This window comes from Musca vetustissima, unplaced genomic scaffold (assembly GCF_032173495.1).
Source record: "Musca vetustissima isolate MV318-11 ecotype Yass unplaced genomic scaffold, APGP_CSIRO_Mvet_v1 utg2180, whole genome shotgun sequence".
Lineage (NCBI taxonomy): Eukaryota > Metazoa > Arthropoda > Insecta > Diptera > Muscidae > Musca > Musca vetustissima.
In genome coordinates this window covers 849,532-875,586 of record NW_026887089.1, presented here as the reverse complement: position 1 = coordinate 875,586, position 26,055 = coordinate 849,532, and the positions used below count along the sequence as shown (strand labels likewise).

At 30.2% G+C, this 26,055-nt stretch overlaps 2 protein-coding genes across 11 annotated transcripts in view; one reads left to right on the top strand and one right to left on the bottom strand.

The window, feature by feature from the left end:
* Nucleotides 1–1,100: 1,100 nt before the first annotated feature.
* The window catches only part of LOC133334650 (PDZ and LIM domain protein 4), a 39,549-nt gene continuing 14,594 nt past the window's right edge, over nt 1,101–26,055 (bottom strand). The window contains exons 1-7 of one of the 10 annotated variants that reach the window (XM_061542979.1): nt 16,367–16,495; nt 8,262–8,462; nt 7,108–7,187; nt 6,526–6,582; nt 3,588–3,738; nt 1,409–1,450; nt 1,101–1,195 (exon numbers count right to left, since the gene is read on the bottom strand). In XM_061542979.1, coding sequence (XP_061398963.1) covers nt 1,109–1,195; nt 1,409–1,450; nt 3,588–3,738; nt 6,526–6,582; nt 7,108–7,187; nt 8,262–8,462; nt 16,367–16,447 — 699 coding nt within the window. In that variant the 5' untranslated portion in view covers nt 16,448–16,495 and the 3' untranslated portion in view covers nt 1,101–1,108. Of the gene's footprint in view, nt 1,196–1,404; nt 1,451–3,587; nt 3,739–4,667; nt 4,805–6,525; nt 6,583–6,989; nt 7,047–7,107; nt 7,188–8,261; nt 8,463–16,366; nt 16,496–26,055 lie in introns of those variants that run through there. The other 9 variants (XM_061542973.1, XM_061542980.1, XM_061542976.1 and 6 more) reach the window with 9 other exon arrangements.
* On the top strand, nt 9,941–12,047 carry LOC133334634 (cell division control protein 6 homolog). Its single transcript, XM_061542948.1, has 2 exons — nt 9,941–11,557; nt 11,626–12,047. Exons 1-2 carry the CDS (start codon nt 9,985–9,987, stop codon nt 12,042–12,044), a joined length of 1,992 nt encoding a protein of 663 aa, XP_061398932.1. The 5' UTR covers nt 9,941–9,984; the 3' UTR covers nt 12,045–12,047.

The following is a 26,055-nucleotide window of genomic DNA, read 5'->3' as shown; positions in this document are numbered from 1 at the left end:
TGTATTGCAAATAAAGTTATTTACAATAATAAAAATTCCAATTGGATGTTATGTATGTATGTCCTCAGGTTACGACTGGAAGCTATATTACATACTGCTACACATTTTTCATGAATGAATGTGTTGTATTGAAAACAAGTTTTATATAGGACAATGAGAGTATTTTTAAGTTTATTATTGGGTCAGTTGCAAATTGCTATGACATGTGTAATGGATAAACGGCAATGCCAATTAGTTTTCGATCTGTAAAAACAAATACAAAGTGGCAGGTATTTCGTAATTAACAAAAATGAAAGTAAACACATATTCGAAATTAGATTACAGTAAGACAAAAAAGTAAGTGTCATAATCTGGAAATAAAAAATACCTATTGAAATTTTGTTTCAGGACGAACCCATAAATTATTTCCCAAAATTCCAATTTGAGATTCCCCTCTAAATTTATAAATAAAAAACAATTTTTTTAGTTTTTTTGTTGTTTTTTTTAGGTGTGTTAATTTTATTTTCAAATTTAAAAATAGAAAAAAATTGTTCAACACAGATAAAGAGAAAATTTTGTTGTCGATGTTTGTTTTTTGTTTTAATCGTTACTCATTAATGAAATTAAAATAATTTAAATTAAATAATAAGTTGTTTTGTTTTTTGTTTGTTGTATTTTTCTTATAAGGGAATTGAACAAAATGCATGTCAAATTGTGAACATGAAATCGACACACAAATTGTTCGATCGATAATCGATAATTTAGAAATGAATAGTTGAATTCTTATCGGCTGTGTTAGTGTTTGGTGTTTTAATGTTGTAATATTTTTTGTTTTTGGTTTTTAATTATTAATACAAAGGTTAAAATTGTTCCCATTAAAGGTTTTGTTTTTCTATGATTTAATTAAATAATTACAAGTCGTAATTTTTGAAAACTATTATATCTTCTTCTGCATTTGATGGTACATATTACAATAAGTTTAGGTGTTGTTGAGCTTATTTGTTTGGTTTTTTTGAAAATATATATGTATATTTGGGTTTAGTAATCGTTGTTGATGTTGGTAACTATTTTGGTTTTTTTTTGTTAATTACATTTATTAAATAATAAAATATATTTTCAAAAAAAATAATTAATATGTTGATTGTCCCAAAACACTGTGCATCAAACGATTGAAGGATCCACTTTGACGAATGGTCTCATCGTGTGAATTTACCACCTGTTGAAATAAAGAGAGAGAGAAAGAGAAGAGAGACATATGAGAATTAATGTTGACAGTGCTGGCAGTGTTGCCAATATTTGCAATTGATATGTGTGGATAATGCTACATTAACATCGTATGTGTTTTATGTAGTTTTTATTATTAAACATATATAATAAGTAGAAACATTATAAATTTATAAATTGAACTTTTTTAAAACTAAATACTTACATGGTACGACGTGTGGGAAACGGGCGCTGATTGTAAGAGTTTCTGTTGTAAAATAAAAAAGTGTACATTTGAAATTAATATCTTTTCATTTCGCAATGACGTTCTTCAAATGATAATGTTTACATATATATGTTTTATGATTTTTTAACTAAAATGAGGTTAGTTTTAGCCATTGATATTGTTAGTTTTGAACATTTGTATCAATTTTGATTTTAATAGTCAGAATAATTAAAATCAAAATTAAATAATTTTATTACACTGATATTATATTAAATTCGATTTACATGGAAAATCGTTAAAATTTCAAATACAACTCTGCTTTTGAACTAGAAAATGCATCTCTTCTAAAAGTAACAAATGGCTACACTTTTCACGTTTCAAAATATATTACACGTTTCAAAATATATTAAAATTCAATATAGTTGTCAAACAAATTGGAGAGCATTGAACAATTGCAACAGAATTTTTGAAATCAGTGAAATATAGACCAGCTGACTGTCAAATTTATATATTAATAATTTCAAAGCTACCACATAAAATTAAATCCACTTATTATCTTGAAATTCTATGCTAGATCAAGATATATTCTAATACAACCCTGTTTTTTCATCCACAAATTAATCACTTCTTCTAAAAGAATTCTTCAAAACACTTCCCTATAAAAAAGGCAACTGTTTAAAAATTTAAATTTAACAGTCATGGCATAATTATACAAGGTAGTCTCATGTAGTCATATGTTTCCAAATTTTTCTTAAATTTGCCTTTAACAGTATTCAGCTTTCAAAATTTAAATGAAAATATCTTCCTTTCCGAAATGTACGCATATCATTTGTTCAGTGGAAAATTGCTAAATAATATATATTTAAAAATATTTTGAAGATCCCTGCCTCTAAAACTTATAAATATAAGTTGTAACAATCATAGTTAAATCTTGAGAATAATATTCAGCTTTAGAAAATATATTTTGTTTACTTTATTGAAAATATGCCAATCGACATACATACAATTTTATGGAATTTATTTTTCATATTATTTAAAATTGATAGATGAGTTCCAAATTAAAAAGGTTTGCCATGATTCTCAAATTCTCAAGTGAGACTAACTTCTGTAATTATGCCATGACTTATAGTGGACATTAAAATAATTTGAAACATCAAACGTTTTTATTAATTTTTGAAAATATTGGTTGAAAAATTGTCTCAGAAATTATGCAACCACTGACATTTGTATGTATATGTAAACAAATAACAGCTGACAAAAAAAATAATTTTAATGCTAGTCTAAACACCTGGGATTTGGTATCTCGATATACAAATCTAGTCGTCTTTAAGATTTTCCAACTGTATTTCTGAAATAATTTGTACATACTAGTACAATGACAATTCTTAAAATGACACTAGTTAACTTTTCAGTGACTTGTTGTGATAAGATTAAACTTCAAATAAACGTATAAGTGTTAATGTTTTCTTTTTATATATTTAAAAATAATCAGTGTAATAAAAATATTTTGTAATATTTCTATTAGTAAAACTATTATTTTGTTAATTTTCATAAATTATAGTATGAATGTCAAATGGAATTTTACAAAATGATTGCAAACTATAGACACCTACCCACAATTAAGTAATGGTAATACTTTACATGGGTAACTCTATAGTTTGACAGTTGTGTTACTGTTAATAACCTATGTCGGCTACACACGAAGCGCAAGACAACAACCACTACATATTTGATATTTATATGCTGATATGGCAACATTTACAGCTGTTTGATTATACATTATGTTTTTATTGTTTCTCAAAAAAATAAATATGAGCGGCGAGCTTAGCTGAGCGATCAGTGAGTGAATAAAAACGAAAAACAAAAAGAAATTCAAAATTAAACACAGAGCAAAAAACAAAACAAAAATGTAAGGACGGGGTTTTGGGTTCGGAAAAACAAAACAGTGACAATGATATTTTTTGTTGTTGTTGATTTGATTTCGGTTTTTGATTTGACGCAGGACAATCTAGCTGACGAACGAGTAATAAATGCTGATAAATATGACAAGAGCTGATTTGAGAGAGATAGAGAAAGAGAGCGCTAGCTCGCATAACACACGAGAGATGATTTCTATGTTGGCACTTTTCTGTTTTGATTTGAGAAGAGCTTCAATCACAATGTGACACTGTGATCTTACCTTTCCTGGAACGGTTTTATGGGGTTGGAAAACCTTAGGTTGGACTGGCACCGTTACTTCTTCGCTATAGTCAGCATGATCGTAGCCCGCTTCCTGGACGGCCTTAAAGGTTTCACTCTTTGATGGGTCATAGAGTACTGTTGGCTTGTAACTAAATTTTTGGAATTTTTTTGTCGTTTGATTTTTTTTATTGGGTTTGGGGGGGTAAACGATTTTGTTTTTCGTATTTGTTCGTGATCGTTGCAGCATTTTTTTGTTGTTGTTGTTGGTTGTGGTTTATGTGAGATCCGAGTTTAATTTTTTTATGATGGTGGATATTTGACGTTTTGGTTTTTATTTTTTTAATATTTTTTGTTTTATTTTTTTAGTTTTTGTATTTTTTAAGATAGCGTAGAGAGTAAGAGAGAGAAAAAACAGGATGTGCACAAAATAAGTTAGAATTAGTTTCAAAAAAATCGATGTTTTCTTTGTTGTTGTGGTTTTAAAGTTAAATTTGGCAAAAAACAATGACAGTTTGCAAAATGACAAATTCCAATTAAAACTTAATGGCTATAAAATTTGTTTATGTTTTCATTTGAAGCTAGTAGCATCATCAAATTATAGATGGCATTAGAACTACTAAAAATATTAAATTGCTAGATTATGCTTTTGGTTTTTTATAGATTAGTAATAATGAAGCATTTGGATATGTGGTGGGGGATTTAATATAAAAATTAATGATTTCTTTGGGGGATCCAAAAGGAAATTTCGATATTTCTTTTTTTAGGTTAGCCACAAAAGCTTTTGCGGGTAATTGCAATGGGAGTGTTTGCTGTGTGTGTTGAGGTGGGGGAGGAGGAGTTAAAACACCTGGGAAAACTAGTTATTTTTTGTTAAAGGACATAATCTCTATAGGTGGGGTTTGTGGAGTGGAATTTGAAGGGCGAGTGGTGGAAGGAACTTGGGTAAATTTGAAAATTCAACTAGTTTGTAGGAAAACAAAATGTTAAATTGGGAGCTTGAGTTAGACTTTTTCTCTATCACATTTTCTTTCTCTAACATTCGCAGAAATATGTTTTTCTTCCACAAAAGTGTTTTATTCTTCTTCTCAATGATGATACAGTTGTTCTAGCTGCTTTTGACGCTGTTTCCGCTGTTGTAGTTCATTCAATTCTTTCTGCTTTTGTTGCTCCAGTATTTTATATTTTTGTTCCAGGAAAGATAGATCGATGAAAATTCTAACATTAATCGTGCAGCTAATCGTTCTTAACAATATTTTGTCCTTATATAATTCTAACAACTATTAAAAAATTTGGTTTTCTTTTTGTTTGTTTTGTTTCTTGTTTTGGTTTGGTTGGTTGGTGGGGGGATATGGGTCCAAATCATGTTTACATTAGTTGTTTGTAAAACAAATATTAAACGTTATTTTTCAATTTGTAAATTTGCTAATGTAAACATCAAAAATAAACAAACTTTCTACAAAATAGTTTGTTGGGTAGTGTTTGGTGTTAATTCAAAATAAAACTTCAACTGTCAACAGTAAAACAAAAATAAAGTAACAGTGACAGACTTGTATTTTAGCTGTAAACAAAAACATATGGAAACACACAACACCCATTGAAATGGAATGGAATTGAAACACCGTCATAGTGTTGCCAATTCCATTGCTTTGGTGTGTTTTTGTTTGGCTTGTTTTTAATCAATTGTGTTAATTTTTAATATTGTTTAACCAAAATTAATTAATTTTGGGTTATTCCAAAAAATCAAAACCATAAATTTAGTAAAGTTATTCAAAAGTTTCAAAAGAATTTTTGGTTAGATTTGGAAGAAATAACAAAAATAGCTAAAATTTATATATACACTAAAAACAATATTTGAAATAAAACTTTTAATGAAACAGAGGAAAAAAGAATTTTAATAAAAAACGGATATCGTTGTCACACTGCTTTGGAAAAAGTGTGGCCAAATTCTTTCGAAGCTCGATTTAGATAATTTATTTAAAAAACTTTATATAAAACGATTATTCTGTCCTAGCCCCAAAAAATTTTCTTATGTTATTGACCAATTTTTTTAATTTAATTAAATATTGATGTTTTGTTGGGCTTTTCATTGCCATTCGGACTATTGTTGTTTTATAATTCGTCACATTAAATAACTACTTTTCTGAGGGGTGATGTTATGATAACATAACAATATCGCGAAATCCATCTTGGCTTTATTTTTCTATTCAATTTCAATAACGCATGTTTACACTAAACAAAAAACAGCTGATCTTTCTTGGCGACCTCATTAATAGGTTTAATGGAACAATCATCGACAGTGTAGAGGCGTTTGCACTTTGTGGAACAGTGTGGAATTGGAACAAATAGTTTGTTTTAATGTTGTGGAAATTGGTAACTAGATATGTGGCCATGCAGCTTTATGAATTTTACCCTAAAAGGGTCATACGACTATTTGTGTTGGCAACTCATAAAGCAACCTGGCAACATTTCAAATTAGTTGCTTAAAATTGTATCTAAGGATTACTATGAAAGTTGTAAATAAATTATTCGGTTTTAATAAATGTACTGTTATCGTGTTATTAACAAATACATTAAAAACACAAATTATACATATGTGTGTGTGCCTATGTGGGAAACGTGTGTTGTTGAAGCAAGCTTTTATAACGGCTATGTGGATATTCCAAAAGAAATAATTTTATTGAGGATATATTACAGGAGACATTTTTGATTACTGCTTGAAGGATATATTACAGGAGATAACTTGATTTCAATGACGTTATGTCTAGTTGTTGTTTTTAGCAGGATCAAAATTAAATTTTTTTCAAAATGTTATAATTTTGAAATTTTGGGCATGAGCAAGTGAAGAGAAAAATAAATTACTTTGAATTAATTTGTTTAAAATGATAATAAAAATAGAAAATTGTGATTTTGTTTTATTTGGTTTTAAAAAAGTTTACCCGTCTAGTTTTGATGGCAAAGGACGATATAAAGCACTCTTCCTTAGTGTATTGACACTACAACAAACATTAAATAGAGATGTGGTAGAGAGTTGACACAGAAAATAAATTAAAAATTTAATTAATTCAACATCAATTATTCAACAGTTGTTTTGTATTGTTTCAAAATTCGACTACAGTTGAACGTGCACACAGCAATTCTCACAATATTTAGTGTTTTTTTTTTTTTAATTATAAAGAAATAATAAAAATAAATAGAAAAACAAATTAGTAAAATATCCAAAAAATGTTTAGTATTGTGTTCTGCTTTTTTTAATAATCAGTGTAGCCTTGTTTAGTTTTAAATGGATAGTACAGATTATTATTTTGTGTTGTTTGCACTTTTTCAGGTGGTTATTTTATATATACATTTTGTTTTTAATATTCTATAAACAAATTAACCTAATATTTTTATTTTGAAGCGGTTGTTTTGTATATCTTCTTTTTAATTTTTTGTTTAATTGTTATTATTATTGTCAGCCCTAAGGTCATACTAAGGTTAGTAACTTAACTCAGAATAGATATTAATCAAATAATACTTACGGAACTGTCTGGCGGATGGTGTTTTCAATGTTGTTCTCCGAGTACAAACCAATGGGGGAATTGAATTGTTTGTGGAAAACCTTCAGGAAAGTGACAAAAATTAATAAAATTATAAAAAGTTAGGGATATATATTATATAAGATAGGAATATAAATTTGTAAGTCCGATGTGTCGCCTATGCGTTTAAATGAGAATTAAAATAACCCATTTTAATAAAATACATTTCATGTAAACGTATGTAATGTTTACTTTAAACAAAATTTGTTCATGCTCAAAACACGACTTTTCGAAAGCCGACTTACATATCCCTACAAAATGACACGTTTTATTATTTATTATTGCCTTGATCATCTGTCAAATTTTTCCTTATAATATTTCACATGGTTGGCAACATTGCACATCGAATTCTAGTATATATTACGCACTTTGGAAGTTAATCGAGTCATCAGCTGCTTTAAATGGACTACCCATGATGCAATAATAAGGTGATGTATCACAACAAAAACCTTTGTTGTCGTCTCGACCATCTGTCAAATGTTTCCTTGGCAAATGTCAAATGTTTCCTTGGTTGGCAACATTGCAAATCGAATTCATCAAATCCTCAGCTGTGCTAAATGGACTACCATTTATTGTGCCATGAACTTATACATGATGCAATAATAAGGTGATGTATACCAACGAAAACCTTTGTTTTTGTCTCAATTATCTGTCAAATTTTTTCATACAATATTTCAAATGGTTGGCAACACTGCACATCGAATTCAAGTAGAAATTATACACTTTGACAGTAAATCAAGACATCATCTGCGCTAAATGGACTACCTATTCATTGTGCCATGAACTTATATATCCTGTATTGTTAAATGTCTGTCGCCTCAAACTAATACAAATTAAATATTAAAATCCCAATTTTAATTAAGTGTAGAAATATTTGGGAAAACTATTAAATGTTAGACGAGGGCTGGGAGTAAGCTATAACTTTACTTCATTGTGTTTTTTTAGAATCTCAAACTATTCCTACAGGGATATTATAAAGACAATAATAATATAATCCCTATATTCCCCAAAAATTTACACTTCAAATATAAAAAAACGTCGTAACATTTTAAAGGAGAATGTCCGTTTTTCAGACCTAAAAAAAATGCCGAACTTACTTTGCCGGTATCAGCATCTTGGCCAACAACTTTGTGCAACATGGTATCGGCCACACGTTGTTTCATTACACTGTCATGGAAGTCTTGATGGGGACGAGCACGTACAGCTGGATTGGGGTAGTGTCTCAGGTAGGATTCTGTGGTGGGAGCATCTTTTTTCACTTTAGCGCCAGGCAAAACAAGTGGAGTTGTTCGGTATGGCTGCAAGGAAATTAAAGCAAAACGAAAATAAATAAATTATTATTTATACGAACAAAAAAAGAAACCTTGAACAAAATATGTATATTTGTTCATATAATTAATGCTAACAATATGGCAAAATATTTATGGATCTATTTTGTTGCACACGCACATTTGCAAAATAAAAAGTAATTAATTTTCCAGTAGACAAATAAACATTTCAGATTTTTCTTTTTGTGAAAATGTGTTTGTGTGGCAATTATATAAACATACCGTTTTTCTAGATCGAAAAAGAAAATGTGTTATGGTATTTGTGAGTAAGAATATTAAACATCCCACAAGAATTTTCAAAAAATATATGTATATGTACCCAAACAAATGGTTCTCATTTCATGAGAGGAAAAATCGAGAAAAATTTTAATTTTTGGCAATTGGAAAAAAACTTTTTCATTCTCCTATATACATTGTATTTCTATTCTGTGTCTGTGTTAATATATTTTACCAGTAGGTGTTTACTTGTGTATTTTTTGCTTGTTGGTCATTTTTCTATTATTTCATTTGTTTAATATACGTTGTGTTTTCCCTGTTCTCTGTTCTGTTGCGAGTGTCAGCACCCACATCATATAACGAGATCTTGAGTATTTCAAGATAGCAGAAAAATTAAAATAATATTTATAAATTATTACGTAAGTTATTTTCGTTGAAATTGTGTCCAGTTTGCAAATAATATTTTCATTCTCTTTTGATATATATTTAATAAGACAAAATGATTTTATTTTAAATAGTAATCCCAAAAAGCCAGAATTGTATTATTTAAAATGCAATCAAATACAAAAAATCAAATAAAAATCAATAATAATTCTATTTAATTTTATTTACTGTTTTCTATTCCCGACTCTGAAGAAATTTGTTATCTGGTACTTTTCCCAAGCAAATTGAAATGTGGCCTGGCCACTACATGATATGTATTTTAACTGACAATAAAAACGGAGTTACCAATACTTCTCTGCCTCTCACCTGGCTTGAATAAACATATAAAAAGCCTCCCTTCCCACACTGCTGACAATATATCTCTAATTACCGTACTGTTTCAATGAAATATTTCCTAATTGTCATTCTAAACAACAAAATAATGTCCTAAATAATATATTATTTTATTAATTTTTATATTTTTTGCCCATTTCTTTTTGTATTTAATTTTTTAATTAAATCTCATTACGTTACTCGTGCACTAACTACAGCAGCCTATGTTTCTCTCTCACCATTCCCGCATTCTTGTTACTACTCCATTTAGCAACTCTGTTACTCTCAAACAGCTGGCAATGCAACCAAATGACATTTGTCATTTGTTTACCGCGCTTTTTTGTGTGTTACCTGCATATCGCTGACCTTTTTTCTTTGTCTTTTATCTCGTTGTGGCTACGTTACCAGTTTTTGTTTTATCAGTTCTTGGGTACACTAAAATTTCCTAATTTCCAAATTTGACTAAAACTACAACAACACAAACCTAACACTTGCTAAATTCTTGTTAATGTTATTCTAAATGGCAGTTCGACGATCAACTCGTTTAAGCAGCATTGGTATTAAATCTGCAACGCCTACGCTGCCTGCAACAACAACAACCACTACCCGCAGGTCAACCATATGGGGTCATAGACAAAGTACTCATTCCATACACAGTGACGAAGAGGAAGAAGAGCGTTCCTCGAATTGTAGCAACGAAGAGAATTGTGATCGTATTAATCAAATGGCTGCCCATAGGAAAAGATCAGTTGCCAAGACCAGCAAATCACTGGACACGGTGGATGTGGAGGATGAAGCACCAAAGACACCAAGAAGTAAAAATTCACTCAAACCAATGCCAGCTTCCAAGAAAAGGGAGCTACTTAAACGACTCCAGGCAGAAGAGGAATGTGGTAAAACTGTCGAACAACTGAATGAAGCTTCACCACCCAAACAACCTAGACATACCTCCAAGGCAATACCTAACCATGTAATAAGTCCCTCTCGTCTATTGGATCGTTTAAGTATTGATGACAAGCCAGGAGATTTATCAGATGCCTCCACGGAGGAGGCACAAAAATCCCACAAAAAGAAAGTGGCATCGCAAAAGGATATAACTCCTAGAAAATCTCGTGTTTTGGAACGTTTAAGTCTGGATGAAAAACCTGAAGATTTATCTGATGCCTCCACAGAAGATGGTCCAACACAAAAGTCGCACAAAAAGAAGGTGGCATCACAAAAGGAGGTAACACCAAAAAAATCACCTGCACCTCGTAATAAATATCAAAATGCCCGCCGTGTCTTGAATAGTGCTGAGTGTCAAAAACTTCCCGGGCGTGAGGAACAATTGGCCGAGTTGACAGCTTTCTTTAGAGAACATTTAGAGAATAAAAAATCCGGTAGCTTGTATGTATCAGGACAACCGGGTACTGGAAAAACTGCCTGCCTTTCACTGCTACTGCGCTCACCCGAATTTACACATCGCATACAGAAGGTCTATGTCAACTGCACATCTATTGCCTCCATTGGTGGAGTGTATAAGAAACTATGTGCCGAATTGAATCTCAAACCCCATGGCCGTACCGAAAGAGATCATCTTATGGCCATCCAAGAGCATATTAAAACATCATCACGAATGCTACTCATTGTCCTCGATGAGATTGATCAGCTGTGTAGTTCCAAACAATCTGTATTGTATACGATTTTCGAATGGCCAGCTATGCCAGATGCACGTATCCTGCTGGTGGGCATTGCCAATAGTTTGGATTTAACAGAAAGGACCCTGTTGCGTTTGAATGCCCGCTGTGAATTGAAACCAAAACATATGCATTTCCCACCCTATTCTAAACAACAAATTGTTGATATTTTCAAGTCACGATTGGAGGAAGCAGAAGTTTTGGATATCTTTCCTCCAGTTACTCTGCAACTGTTGGCTGCCAAAGTAAGTGCTGTCAGCGGAGATGTACGTAGGGCATTGGATATTGGACGCAGAGTTGTGGAAATTGCCGAGCAACAGAAAAAGGCAGGAGAGAAAGAAGTTCAGCTGAAAAATCTCAATAATATTGTGGGTGATGGTAATGAATCTGCAGCTACACAGGAACCACCTAAGGAAGGTAGGATCAATTAAAAATAATAGAAAATATTTCCTTTACAAAATGTTTTCTTTTTTTTCTTTCCTTAGAAGTACTTAAACCCGTGCAAGTCACCCAAGTTGCGGCCGTCTTAAACAAGGTCTATGGTGCCTCTCAAAATCTCCAAGAAGACATTGAAGAGTCTTTCCCATTGCAACAAAAAATAATGTTATGTTCGTTAATGCTAATGTTACGTAATGAAAAGAACAAGGACATTACAATGGGTCGTTTACACGAAGTCTACAGACGTGTATGTAATAAACGTAATATACATCCATTGGATCAGGCTGAATTCGCGGGCACTGTGGATTTGGTACAGACACGAGGTATTTTGCGCATTATTAAAAAGAAGGAACCACGCCTACACAAAGTCCAATTGCAATGGGATGAAGATGAAGTGAATGGTGCTCTGTGTGACAAACAATTGATTGCTTCCATTCTAGATGACACAGCCTGTTTGGCTAAATAAGAAAACAAATTTTTACTTAAAAAAATATTGGCAAGACAGCATGACATTAAAAGAATTTAGAATTTAATGTTAGTTATTCAACCTGCCGCCACACCTTTTCCACAAAACAGACAATTACATTTTATTTTATTATTCTATCCCACTCACCTTCTAATTACTTTTTGGCTAAGACGACAGCCACTACATCTACTACCACAATAACAATTGCATTTATTTATAAACCCAAAGAATGACAAACAACAAATTATTTTTAATTGCCATACCATCTAATTGTTTAACCTTGATATTTCAAGATGTATTTTATTTTCTTCTCATGTATTTCCTTTTTGATTGTTTTAAAATCGAATCGAACGAAGAAACGGCGGTTACATAGCTTACACGTTTTCGTTTATATATGAATAAGTTAGACTACACATCATATGTTGATAATAATTATTCTTTTTATATATATGACACGTCTTCACCCCCAAAACCCCCACCTCATCTTGACCATATTTACGTTAAATTTTATTTTTATTAGTTGATAGTTTGGTATTTTATTGTCTTTGTTTGCCAGCTCTAATGTGTAATGTTTACATGTCTGAGTCTGGATATAGTTTCTTTATTTAAAAAAAAATTGTAAATCTTGAGAAATTTTTATGAAAAAGAAAAAACAAATAAACAAAACCCAAATTGCTGACCAGAATTGCTTTTGGAAATGTTAAATTACATTTTTTCTTGTTTTTCTTCTTCCCTTGGGGGATCAATGTAATATTTTCAAGTATTTTAGAACTGGCCGATCATAGAATACCCTACACACCACACTGTACTTTCATTTTCAGGGGACTTATAATACGAAGACCCCCTATAAACATTTTGTATATCTCTATGGTCTACCATTCTTCTCTCATGCACTAAAAGCTTTTTTGAACAACACAAAAGTAGTGGACTGTTGACCGGCTATTTAAAAAAGAGGTGCTTTTTGGTTTGAAAGAAAATTATGATGACTAGAAGACCAGACAAAAATAATGTTCTTGGTCCATTTTATCCCCTAACATAGTAGTTGTAAAGGGTTTTAAATGAACTCAAGCATATTTTTTAGTTCATAAACAATAACAACAACTAACAATTTATGCAACTTGTTGACAAAAGTTCATTGTTTTACGCCTTAGAAAAATGTTGATTTAATTAATTAATTTTAATTAAAAATATGCCTCATATAAATAATACAATTTTGTCTTTATGTAAATAATTTTAACTGCCAGATTTTGCCAAATATTTTCCCTTTTTTAAATATTTTGGCAAACATAATTTTCTATTTAGGTATGATTTCACTTTTCAACCAAAAGGGAAATCATGATGATGGATTGAAATCAACAAAACGACAAATGTTTTAAATCCCTTGTCAGTTGGCCAACAACAAAATATGTTTCAGCAATATTTTTGTATGGTATTCTGCTAATAGGCGGTGGATGCTGATGATGGCCAGTGATAATTTGTTTAAAAATTCCTATGGTTATGGCGTACAATTTGTTCATCTGGGTTTATCATCATGGATTAATGTTGTTGTTGTTGTTTTTCACGTTGTTTATTATTTTAAAGCTTTGAGGCGTGAAACAATAGATTTTTTATATATACAATATAGAAAAATTTACCACATTTTATTTTGGTTATAATTAATTTGTTGTGGCCTTTATTTTCCAAATACCACAAAATATATGTATATGGGAGGAGAGAGGGGAGGGTGCAAAACATAAAATTGTTTCAATGTATTGTTATTCTCGTTTTTTTGTTTGAAAATTAAAAAATAATTTGTTTTTCCAATTCAGTTATTATCAGCATCATCATCATCGTCGTCGTAGTGATTTGTTTAGCTTGTCTTTGTATTTGTGTTTATTCTAAAAATAAAGTATAAATTACACCACATTTTGTTTTGCCGCAAAACAAAACGAACGGAAAAAAATATCTGAGAGTAAAGAGAAGATTCTAGGTTTGTTAGCTTATTTTATATGGATGATGACCATATTTCCTTGATATATATGCATGTATGTATATACAAGCAAATATCTATACAAAAGATTTTTGTGTATATAATTTGGCATATATCATCAATATATTTATACAAACATATGTATATGTATGTAGGCATGAATAGATTTTTGCATATCCATCTGTATCATATAAATTATATATTTTTTTTGTATATTAGACCAAGAGAGAATTGAATTGTTTTGTTATTGTATTTTTTTTTTGTTACTGATTTGAAATGTGTATGTTTATTTGGCCAATGAACAAATTGTTCCATTGCAAAAAATTTGGCATTTGATTGGAATTTTCAAAGGATATCAATCATTGATTACTGGGTGATTTTTTTCATTGAAAAAATGGAATATCTGTTCATTAGTTTTGAGTGATTAGATTAGTTTTATTGCAGTGTAAACTGGATAGAATGCTAATGTTTGACATTGAAAGACAGTCATTAATGCGAAATACTAAATCGCCATGGTTTGTAGTGAGCTGAGATTCAAATGCCACAATCGAATAAAATTTACTAAGAAACTAATAATATGAATTAAAATAAATTTAAAAGATTTAAAAAATTGTAAACCGGAATATCATCTTTATTTAATTTTAATTTAAATGTTTTTAATTTAATTTTAATTAAAATAATTTTAATAAAATTAAATGTCTGTATATGAGAGACCTATGAATGTTTTTTTATATAAATAATATTTATATTGTATTTTTATTTTTAGCAAGAGCGGCTTGCAACATGTATGGATTTCAAATCAATGGAAATGGCAGAAGACATTCTGTTCTACAATAATAAAATTTGTTCACAGCTTTATTTTGAAGGTATGAGCTTTGATTTTTATTAAAATGTATATCTATTTTTTTAAAAACATATTTTTCATTACAGATCCATAATTTTAATCATGCTTGGCTTTATAAGAAAATAAAGCGTATCCCAATTGAAATGTATATGAAACATTTTTCAGAAGACAAGGATTTGAATTCGAGTTGTTGAAAACTCAAATTTGAAGCAAAGTGGTAAGCATTCTTTATAAAAGTATTCCTATTTATAAAAAATATTTTATTTTAGAAGTAATAACAAATATTCTTTTAATCTTAATGGCGAAAAGAAATAAGACCTATGATTTCTTTCAAATTTAATACAGTGAACTTTTGAATCTGCACTAATTCAAGAATGTCCCTACCAAATTTCAAGTGAAAATCTCAAGAACTCTTGAAGATATAGCCCATTTATTGTGTCAGCATCAAGTGGCGGCAAGAGCGATTCTCAAACTTTAAACGCATTTTTTTCGAATCAGTCTTTTTACGAATGACGGCACGATAACTCAAAAACTAAAAATCCATTCCAATTTTAACACGTTTCTTTGGGAATGAAGAGTTTCTTTATTTTTTAACTTAGTTTGTGGTCAAAAATAAGCGAATTAAAAAAAGATAATGAATAAAATAAAATCCGCCAATTGTCAATAAGCCTAGTTCATGCGAGAGCCAGACAGAGGAGTTATCATGCCCGCCATACAAAATAAGGACTTTTCTTTAATCACTAAAAACTACAAACAAAAAACAATTATTTTGAAAGGTGGACTGCTACAACTACAAAACAATTATTTTAAAAGGTGGACGATTTATCAATATTTTGGAATATATCGAACTTTTCTTTTTTATTACAATTTTCTTTGAATCCATTATCGCTGTTTTGATATCTTTTTGACGCTAACACAAGACGTCATTCATTGTTTACGACATAAGTCCTGTGGTTTATTCCAATTTAACGAAAGACAAAATGACCATAAGATTTCAATTTTTAATACATATGTATATACATGAATGGAAACCTAGTCCACGGCAGTCAATTTGGTTTTAGAAACAAAAATGTGTTTCTAAATTAACGTATAAAAGTAAAAAATGTAATACGATAACCCAATAAATTGGCAAAATTTTTCAAATATTTTTCCCTTCTCGAACTGCAAGAATTTACTAATTTCTATTTTTCGATATCAGAAAGGAAGAATTGTTAACGTAGTAAAAAGTTGTGCATTCTTGCAGGTTCTCGAACATAATATAAATTGTACAAAGGAAAACCCAATACGAAATGTACATTCATATTTGAAATTTTCAATGAATATGGAAATCGTTAAAAAATTGAAATTAAACTTATCTCCCACTATTGGTTTTTAATGTTATTTGAACTGATTTTTATTATAGGCATAAAATGATTTTTTTAAATATTACAGGATTCTATTTCAATTTAATTCATTGTCATATATTGCAGGTTTTTTTTAATGTTTTTATATAAAAACTTCGATGCTTACTTGATATTGAATACATTCGTTGAGGTCGGGTTGTTCCCTGTAGTAGTGTGGTGAACCGTTTTTGAATTGTACGTACTCCATTTTTGTGTGTATGTGTGTGGTTTGGTTTTGGTTTTTATAAATTAATTCGTTTAATGCGGTTTAAAAATTCCTTTTGGGTTTGATAAAATAAATAAAAAATTAAATTTTATTAAAATTAATAAACACTAAATACAAAAATTCAGATTATTAAAAAATAATGTCAATTTCACAAATTGTTTTTTTTTTCTTCAATAATTTCAGTTTTTTTATTTAAAATAACACTTGTTTGGTATTGTTTATTGTATTTTTGGATATTTTTTTTATTATTTTTTTACTGGATTTTGAATTTAATAATTATTTAATTTTTGTTTTTGCAAAGTACTTTTTCCAGATCTTTTTCTTGGTTTGGTTCGTTTGTTTCGTCGTTTTATTCCAACTACCTAAGTATTCTAAAATGGCGAACTTAATATTACAATATTCCGAAAGCAACTGATTTGAAAATTTTTCAAAAATTGATGATGAAAACAAATTTGTTTTTCAAAAAATAATTTTTCAATGTATTTAGAAAAGTATATAGATCACATACATACACCGCTATTGTGGAAGTATTATGGCTCACACATACACACACACTTGTTTTTCTGTCTGTCTGCTTATCTTCAATATCACAAAATGCCCTCAATGGCATTACCCCCCTTCCGCCATGCCGACCTCTAAGATCAATTCATTTTCACAGTGGTTCCATGGTCCGCTATACATACTTATCCATGTATGTGAATATATGGGCGGGTGGTTTCACTTGGACGATGAGTGAGAGCAACAAGTCATATTTTTTGGCTGAGAGGCAAACCAGAAAATATTGTATAAAAGTTTATCTCCCCCGTAACCCCCAAAAGAAAAATCATTTTAGAGAAAATTAATTTTTCTCGATGTTTTCTCATTTTCTTTGTTTTCTTTTTTTTGCGCCCGTCAGCTGCTGTGAGCGAGCATAAACTTGGACTTGTATACAATTTTCGCGCCTACACAATATTTTTTGCCATTAAAATATTTGGGGCATTTCCACCATGTCGGTGGTTGGTTGGTAAGCAATGTGTCCCATATACACACACTCCTACATACCTCCCATCGACTATATACCTACGTATGTACGTAATGTCTTTAAATCACATATACAGATTCACTTTGCTCCTCTCCGAGGTAATAATTAATTATGTTTTTTTTATAAACAAAATTTATTTGTTACTCTTGTTGCTGTTGTTGTTGTTCACACATAAAAGTTCCTTGATTCCAAAAGTGATTTGTGTTGTCGTTCACATTCAAGATGTTGACCTCTTGATTTGCATCATTTACAAAATATATTTTATAGGTAACATATGTATGAATGTTGTTGTTATTTTTATTGTAACCTCGAAAGTTCATGACATTGAAATATGTTTTTAAAATGAATGTGTTTGTTTTTTTTTTAATTTAACGCTTGTAAGATGTTTCATATTATGGATAATTTGTTAAAAAACAAATAAAAAAAAAATAAAATATATAAGAAGAATAATATATATTTTTTATAAAAAGTAATTAATAATATATACAACAAAAATACAAAGCTATAATAATAAACACGTCTACATAACAATAATTTGAAATGTTACTAGAGCTGTTGTTAAAACAGTGGGATCACCTGTTCGTATACGCTTTGTCGACACGTATACGCAAAATAAACAAATTAAGTGTTCTCACAATTATTACATTTAAACTGATCAATTAAAGAAAATTCCTTATATTTTAATTTGCAATAGTAAATATAACCTCTGCCTTAAAATGGCGATGCCAATCTTAAAATTCTTCTTTCTAACTTATCGGTCAAAGTCCTCAAATCAAATGTTTTTAATTTATATATTTTTTATTACGTAGGCATTTTGAAACATTAGCAGTTTTATAAGACTAAATAATATTTTAAATTTACAATATTAAATATTGTGTTTACATTTCAAGAAGAAGGCAAATGATTGGCTTCGTCTGATTAGTTTTCTTTTAAATGTTTTACATAGTTCAATGAACTATATGTCAGAAAAAGTCTACATGACCTCGCTTAAATGAATTAGTGTTATCCATTATCACCTGAATAATTACGCTTTGGAAAAATGACGAACATATTTTAGGGTCATAGACGTTCGTGTTGACATAAATAGATGTATATTGTTTTCTTTTGCGAAGTAAGTCGCAAATAAACAAAATTTGAAAAAAGGTAAAACAGGGAAAAAATATAAAAAAGGGAGAGTTCGATAAGTGAATGATAAATTAACAATTTCAATAAAGGAGATTTTTATACACTAAGGCAGAAAATAATGAGTTCCGTTACAGAACCTAAACAAACTAATAATTATACCCTTCACCGCACTGTACAGGCGTACAGGGTATTATGCCTTTCTGCATATGTTTGGAACAGTCAAAAGGAAACGAGATAGACCCATGGTTTCTTTTGAGAATATGCATAGAATCACTTTTTGAGTCGATTTATGCATGTCCGTCCGTCCGTCCGTTTGTTGATGTTAAATTGTCCAGGTCGCATTTATGATCCGAATTGGATCAAATTTGGTACAGCTCATTTATTTTGCTCAAGGACGAACCCTATTAAAATGAAAAAATCGGTTTAGATTTAGATATAGCTCCCATATACATTTTCGTAAAATTGGAGCACCAAAGTCCCTATATTTCTTTCGATTTGCACGAAATATATATTTTCTTCCGATTTTAGGTAATTGGTGCACCAAAGCACTTATATATCCTTCGATTTGCAAGAAATTTGACACAGCGCACTGGATCGAGCCTATATATTTTGTACAAGGTACTGAAGTTAATATAAATTAATCACAGACACGTTTTGTTGAGATCATCCGATTCAAGGAAAATTGAAACCTATCAAATTGAGACTAGAATGACGTTATTGCGTTTTGTTTTTAAATTGGTGTAGATGCTGACATATAAACATAAATATATATATATATATATATCGAACGGGTCTGATTGCGATTAATTTTTAAACAGAGGGTCATACCGAATAGTGTATATCAAGTTTGCAAACGAGTCTAAATCTGCCAGAATGAAATTGAATTTATCATAGGTTGTGGAAAGGGATGTGTATGGATTGATGTTAGTCGGTTCACTTAGAGATAAAGATCACATATTTGAGTTCGTTAAATTTCATATCAATGTTCCTTCGAAAAGGCCACGTCTGTTAGGATACATATTACAATGTACCCAAAGTGCTGAAGGGTATTATATAGTCAGCCCAGCCCGATTTTTCTACTTTCCTTACTAGTTTTACAACAGTTCCGGAATCAACAAAACTAGTAAAACATTGAACCAAATTTAAGAGAACACAAAACAAAATGATGTACTCTTTGTAAACTTTTTACACTAAAAAATTGTCCGAATAAAAATGGTAAACAGGAATTCCAAGTTCTTATTGCTGTTATATTGATTTTGAAGTATCGCCATCTAATTTTGGCATATTTACTAGATTTGCGTTTCCGAACTTTTCAAATTATTTTGTACTCTGAGAACGATTTTGAAATGTTTCCCTTTTACTAGCTTTTCAAAACAAGACCAATTATTTAATTTAAAATTTAAAATTATTATTCTAATTAGCTGTTAACAAAAATATGCCAACCTAATATTATTTCTTCTTTACAGATACTTATTTAATTTAAAATTATTATTCCAATTAGCTGTTAACAAAAATATGCCGACCTAATATTATTTCTTCTTAAAAAACTATAGATATTTTTCAAATTCTTCTAAAAATACTCATTTTTTTGTTTGTTTTAGACCATGGTCACGCCGTAATATGTATTTCTTTATGTAAACTTATTCATATCTGAATTGAGAAGACACTCTCACTCACTCACCACTTACTCATTCACATCACTTACATACTACAGTAGAGGTGAAATGACACTCTTCAAAAAGCCACAAACAAAAAAAAAAATAAAATAAAATACATAACCTTGAATTTTCAGAAATGATGAATACCCAATTTTTACATTGAAAATTCAAACCGGATTTTCATCACCAGAATTTCTGTTGCGAGAAGGCAATCAAAATTAAGAGGCGGAAAATATTAGCATTGAAATACTTTCATCGATCAAAGAACTTTGAAAAATAACGCCAGAGAAAAAACAACAACAAAGTAAAAACCAAAAACGTGCCTTTAGGGAAAATGTTGCGAACATTTATATTTTGTATGTGAGCCTTACATTGAATGTTGGTATTGTCACTTGACTTTCATGTCGCCATAACGTGGCCACACGCCTTTAATTTGCCGTCACATCTATATATATATATATATATATTCGTTTGTTTTATTTTTTTTAATATATAATTTTAGAAATTCTATTCTGGGTTCTGGGTCTGGTGTTTTGTGCGTCATATGTCTAAATTATCACAAACAACAAATCTATATAATACAAATATTTCAAACGCTGAAGAAGAAGAAGAGGAACAAAAATTCGTATATATATTTTGTATAATTAGCGGATTTATTTAAAATTTATTGTTTATTTTTTCGTATTGAAATTAAATTGAATTATTAGGAAAGAAGTAATAAAGGATAGCATAATTATGACGAACTTCAATCTATTTCAATAAAAAACTTGATGTATAGCTTCTATATATAATATATAGTTGTTATAAATTATTAGCTTTCAAAAAATATATACATATTTTGGCTCAATATAATTCTTCTAAATCATGTTTGACTGTATTTTCAAAATATTAGGTTACCCAGATTACATTAGGCAACTTTATTTGTGAAAATTGTTAGTTTGAGGGCAATGGAGGTGGAGGTTTACCATTCCCCTCTACTCTCTCACCTACAGAACTGAGGTAATTAAAATTGTCTAATGCAAATTATATTTATATTTATTATTTTATTATATTTTTTAAAATATTTCACATTTATTTAATATTATTGGCCTGCAAAGGTGTTTCGTTTTGTCGCGTCTATTTTTTTTGTTTTGCTTTCCAACAAAAAGTTCATTGAATTTTTCAAAACAAAAAATTCTATATATATTTCGTTGGTCATTAAACAAACATTTACCTGATATCGTAAATCTCTCATTTTCTTAATGATATAAATATCTATATTTGTATTTTATTTGTGGAAAAATATAGAACAATGCATTTTCATTTTCAAAGTCAAAAGTTTATGTAGGCAGTTCTAGGAATTTTTAAAAATAATCGTTTGGAATTTGATTTGTAACATATTGCCTTATTTATTAAATTTCTAAAAATTATTCGGATTGAATTTACCTATATATTTAAATGGAATTACAATTTAAATATTGGGTGTGTATGAGAATTCAATAATTAGTAACGATTTTTATAAATTGTTTGGGGCAGAGGGCTATACAGACGTTGTCTGTTTGTAAACATTATCACGATGGAAATGTTGGTGGTATTTCTATGAGAATATCGGACAATTCTTTAAGAATTATATCAATGTAATATTCATATCCTCCACTATAAGGTCCGCCATAAAAATTCGTTTAAGGTTTTACAATCTTTTTCCACCGAAGTGGTGGTAGTTTGGCAATCCGGGTCTTGAAGGATGAAAAATATATATAAATAGGTTGGGAACCCCCTTAAAGGTTCCGTAACATTATTTGTATATCAAATTAGGCAGGACAACATTTATTTGTACTTTGAAGTTTTTAGTCCAGTTTTTCTAACCTGTGCTAGTTTTTTCTAAATAAACATAGTCATCATATGTTACAGATTTTAAGAATTTTTTAAATGCACACCACATGGTGAAGGGAATAACAAATTTTGACCGGCGGAATATTACTAACGTTTTGCCTGTTTTTTTACACCCATATATTAGGCATAAATCACAATAATGTATTTTGAAAACTTTAGACCCAGCTGATGCGCTTGGTGAACTATTAATACCGTTTGGGTATACTATGTCATTAAAAGTCGCTCTGTACTGATGAAATATTCCGGAGAAGCTATAGGCAACCTTTCCCTTTATCGTCCTACAAAACCATTTCACATTCATTGGGGTTTGACTACGAAACTGAAGGATCGAATCCTGGCACAATAAAAAAGGTAGTTTATTTAGCGCAGCTGATGACTCGATTAACTGTCAAAGTGCGTAATTTCTACTTGAATTCGATGTGCAATGTTGCCAATCATGTGAAAAATTGTAAGGGAAAGATTGACAGATGGTCGAGTAGAAAAGGTTTTTGTTTTGATACATCACCGTATTATTGCATCATGGAGAAGCTATAATAAGGCAACCTTTCCCTTTATCGTCCTACAAAACCATTTCACATTCATTGGGGTTTGACTACGAAACTGAAGGATCGAATCCTGGCACAATAAAAAAGGTAGTTTATTTAGCGCAGCGACGATTCGATTTACTGTCAAATTGTGTATTTTCTACTTGAATTCGATGTGCAATGTTGCCAACCCTCTGAAATATTACTAGAAAAAATTGGCACATGGTCGGGACCATGATGCAATAATAAGGTGATGTATTAAAGCAAAAACCTGTTTTTGTTTTAATATCTTCAATTTTTTTCACAATAATATTTCAGGTAGTCCATTTAGCTGCACATTCTGATTCAAGTAGAAATTATCACTTTGACAAAGTGAGTAATTTCTACTTGTATTCGATGTGCAATGTTGCCAACCATGTGAAATATTATATGAAAAAACAAAGGTTTTTGTTTTGATACATCACCTTATTATTACATCAGAGTCGGGACAAAAACAAATGTTTTGGATCGAATTTTACGAATGAAAGTTGATGAAACTGGATTATATCTAATACACAAAAAATGTTGTGCCTTATCGCTGTACTCTAAATTGCCAATATGACATTATTGACGACCAGTCAACTGAAACGTCTACAACGCAATAGATTGCAATCGCGTCTATGCATGATTAGACAAATTTGCTAAACTTTTGGAGATGAGCCAATTTATGGAAAACAGCATTGAACAATATTTTTTTAAGTACAAAATGAGATAACCGATTTCCAGAATATAATTCTCAATCGATACCTTGGAGGTGTGTTAATTTGTGGAAAATTGCATAGTGGAAGTTATTGGGATACAGTGAGGTACTCCCTAAAGTTGCGAGAAGCCGGACTCCCATTTAATAAGGACCGATTGCATAATTTATCATCACAGATTTTTTTAGATCATTTCATTCATATATGTTTATTTGTAGTCAAATATTTAAGATATTAATTATAGGAAATTTTGTTTAGAACATTTTTTGACGAAGAATGTTCCAAATATCTGTGGGATTTTATTCACAGAAAAAATAACTTCTTACAAATATTCACAATTGAGCTCTCTAGCATGTGGGAGATGTTATCTCTCAGAATTCAGAAACCAAAGGCTTCAAATAATAATAATAATGTATTCATATTACAGTCCCCACAAAAAAATAAAAAAAATATATAAGATCTTTTCTGGAGCACTGATGAGATATTGACGAACCTTCAAAAATCAACAAAAAATTTTACGATTCACAGTTTTTATGCATACACTTTTTTATGTTTATCACACTTCCGTTTTGTTTTCGAGAAAACGCCCCTCGAAACGCAATAAACAAATGGGCCTCCTAACACAGTTCGATATATAAATACCTATACAGATGAATGTTGTTGTAATTCTATAAAAAAAACGAACACAATGAAAAAAATTTTGTTCAAGGTCATACCATTTAACAATGAATTCAAGGTTTATAGCAACGTTATGCGATTCAGGTAATTTCAAAAGTTTTTTTAATGTACAATTTTATTAACAAGAAAATGCATTTGTGTTTTTCTTTTTCAATTTCCATTTTGTTTCGAGATCTGCTTTTTTATTGACGAATCTCTTTGAAATAAATAAACATTGTTTTCCTTTTTCTTGCTTCAAACGTTAACTACGAGTACTTGAATACAGCATTATATTTGTGATATCTTTAAAGCAACAATCATTTGAAAACAAAAATAAGATGGTCATAAAATTGCAACAACATTTTTATTTTCTTTATATAAACGTTATATAAGCACTAGATGTTTTTTTGTGGTTCGCTTTGCTCCATTGATACAACAAAACATTTTTCCGATTTTTCTTATGTATACCTAACAAATATCAGTTGCCTATAAGGACACACCGAAATATAGGCATCCCGATATTTTGGTCGACTAACATTAAAGTGCACATAATAAGCGGTGTGTATAAAGACTGCAGCTATTTCATGTGTATATTGGCTGTTGTAAACATCGTTTATATTAAAGTGCTAGAAATTGTAATTTGAATGTTAAATTTCATTGCGAACAAAAAGTTATGATTCAGAAAAGGATTATTGTGATTTAAAATGTATGACGTGATTTAACATTATTTTATTCTGTGTATATTTTTAGAAAAATTTAAAAAACATCAAATGATGAGTAAGTGACAGACTGATTGATTCATCAACGCCCACACAAATGGAATAAAGACACTGACATTTATTTTCCCCTATATTTACTATTGCTTTGAATGGAGAACTGTTTTTGATGGGGAATTTTTACTTTTTCCCATTGATTTTATTACAAATTAAAAAAAATCCGTATGAAAATCTACACACACACAAGAGTTGCAGATTTAGTAAATGAGTTTTTTCACTCCTATAAAGGTATATCAGAACCACTTGTTTGATCCCATAACTACTCAAAAATGTCCCTTTACCCTTTCAAATGATAAATTTAAAAAAGTTTATGCTATTTTCAATTTATGACCAAATATAGTTTTTGTGGGAAATTATTTTATATTCGCTTTCTATTTATAGAGAACGAAAAGTGTACTCTTTTTCTAATGTCGTTGATATATTTGGTTTCTCCTCTTCCAATGAGCAGAACCTTTCTAATATAAGCACCTAAAAATTAGCCTTTAAATACTCCTCTTTAAGATCCTTTATAAGCTCATGTAAAGGGCCTCCATAGGTTCCTTTGAAGTTTATTTAGGGGTCTTAAGAAACTCATATACAGTCTCTCCTACAAAGGAGGCTATATAACCCTATATAACCTTCTATGAAGACGGCTGTAATAAATCATCTATATCCCCATGTGAAACCTTTTCTAACTCCTATGAAATTGGACGATGGCTTAACAGACTGCAACAACGGATACTTTAAAAGCTCCTAAAAGTCTCATTTAATGCCTACAAATAAAAATTACGTTAATATCCGCCGGACCGAACTTTTTCTTCAAAATTCTCGGGAATTTTAAACAGTGCTGCATACTGTCAGCCAGTAGGTGATCAAAGAAAATTAAATACCAAATCATAGACCCTCGGGTTGAAAAAGTGGTCTAGGAATTTAAATATACCGAAAATTAAAGGAGACCTTTGTATGGGAGCTATTTCAATGCATGAATCCGTTTTATCCACTGGGGATCCGAATTGACAAATTACAGCCACTTCGTTGAAGAAATGTTAGTCGAATTTCTTCAACGAAGTGGTAGTTAAAACATGGATCTATATTGACAAATTTTGTGTGATTACGTTGTTTATTCAATCCAATGTCCATACTTTGACCTATAAAGAATAAATTCTGTAATGATTTGTTTACCCTCCAAGAACCCGGAACAACAAATTACGCTCGATTCTGTGTGAAAATGAGTCTGAAAT

Coding starts and splice junctions, on each gene's coding strand:
- LOC133334634 (XM_061542948.1), top strand. CDS start 9,985: ATGGCAGTTCGACGATCAACTCGTTTAAGCAGCATTGGTATTAAATCT. Junction 11,558..11,625: donor ACAGGAACCACCTAAGGAAG/GTAGGATCAATT, acceptor TTCTTTCCTTAG/AAGTACTTAAACCCGTGCAA.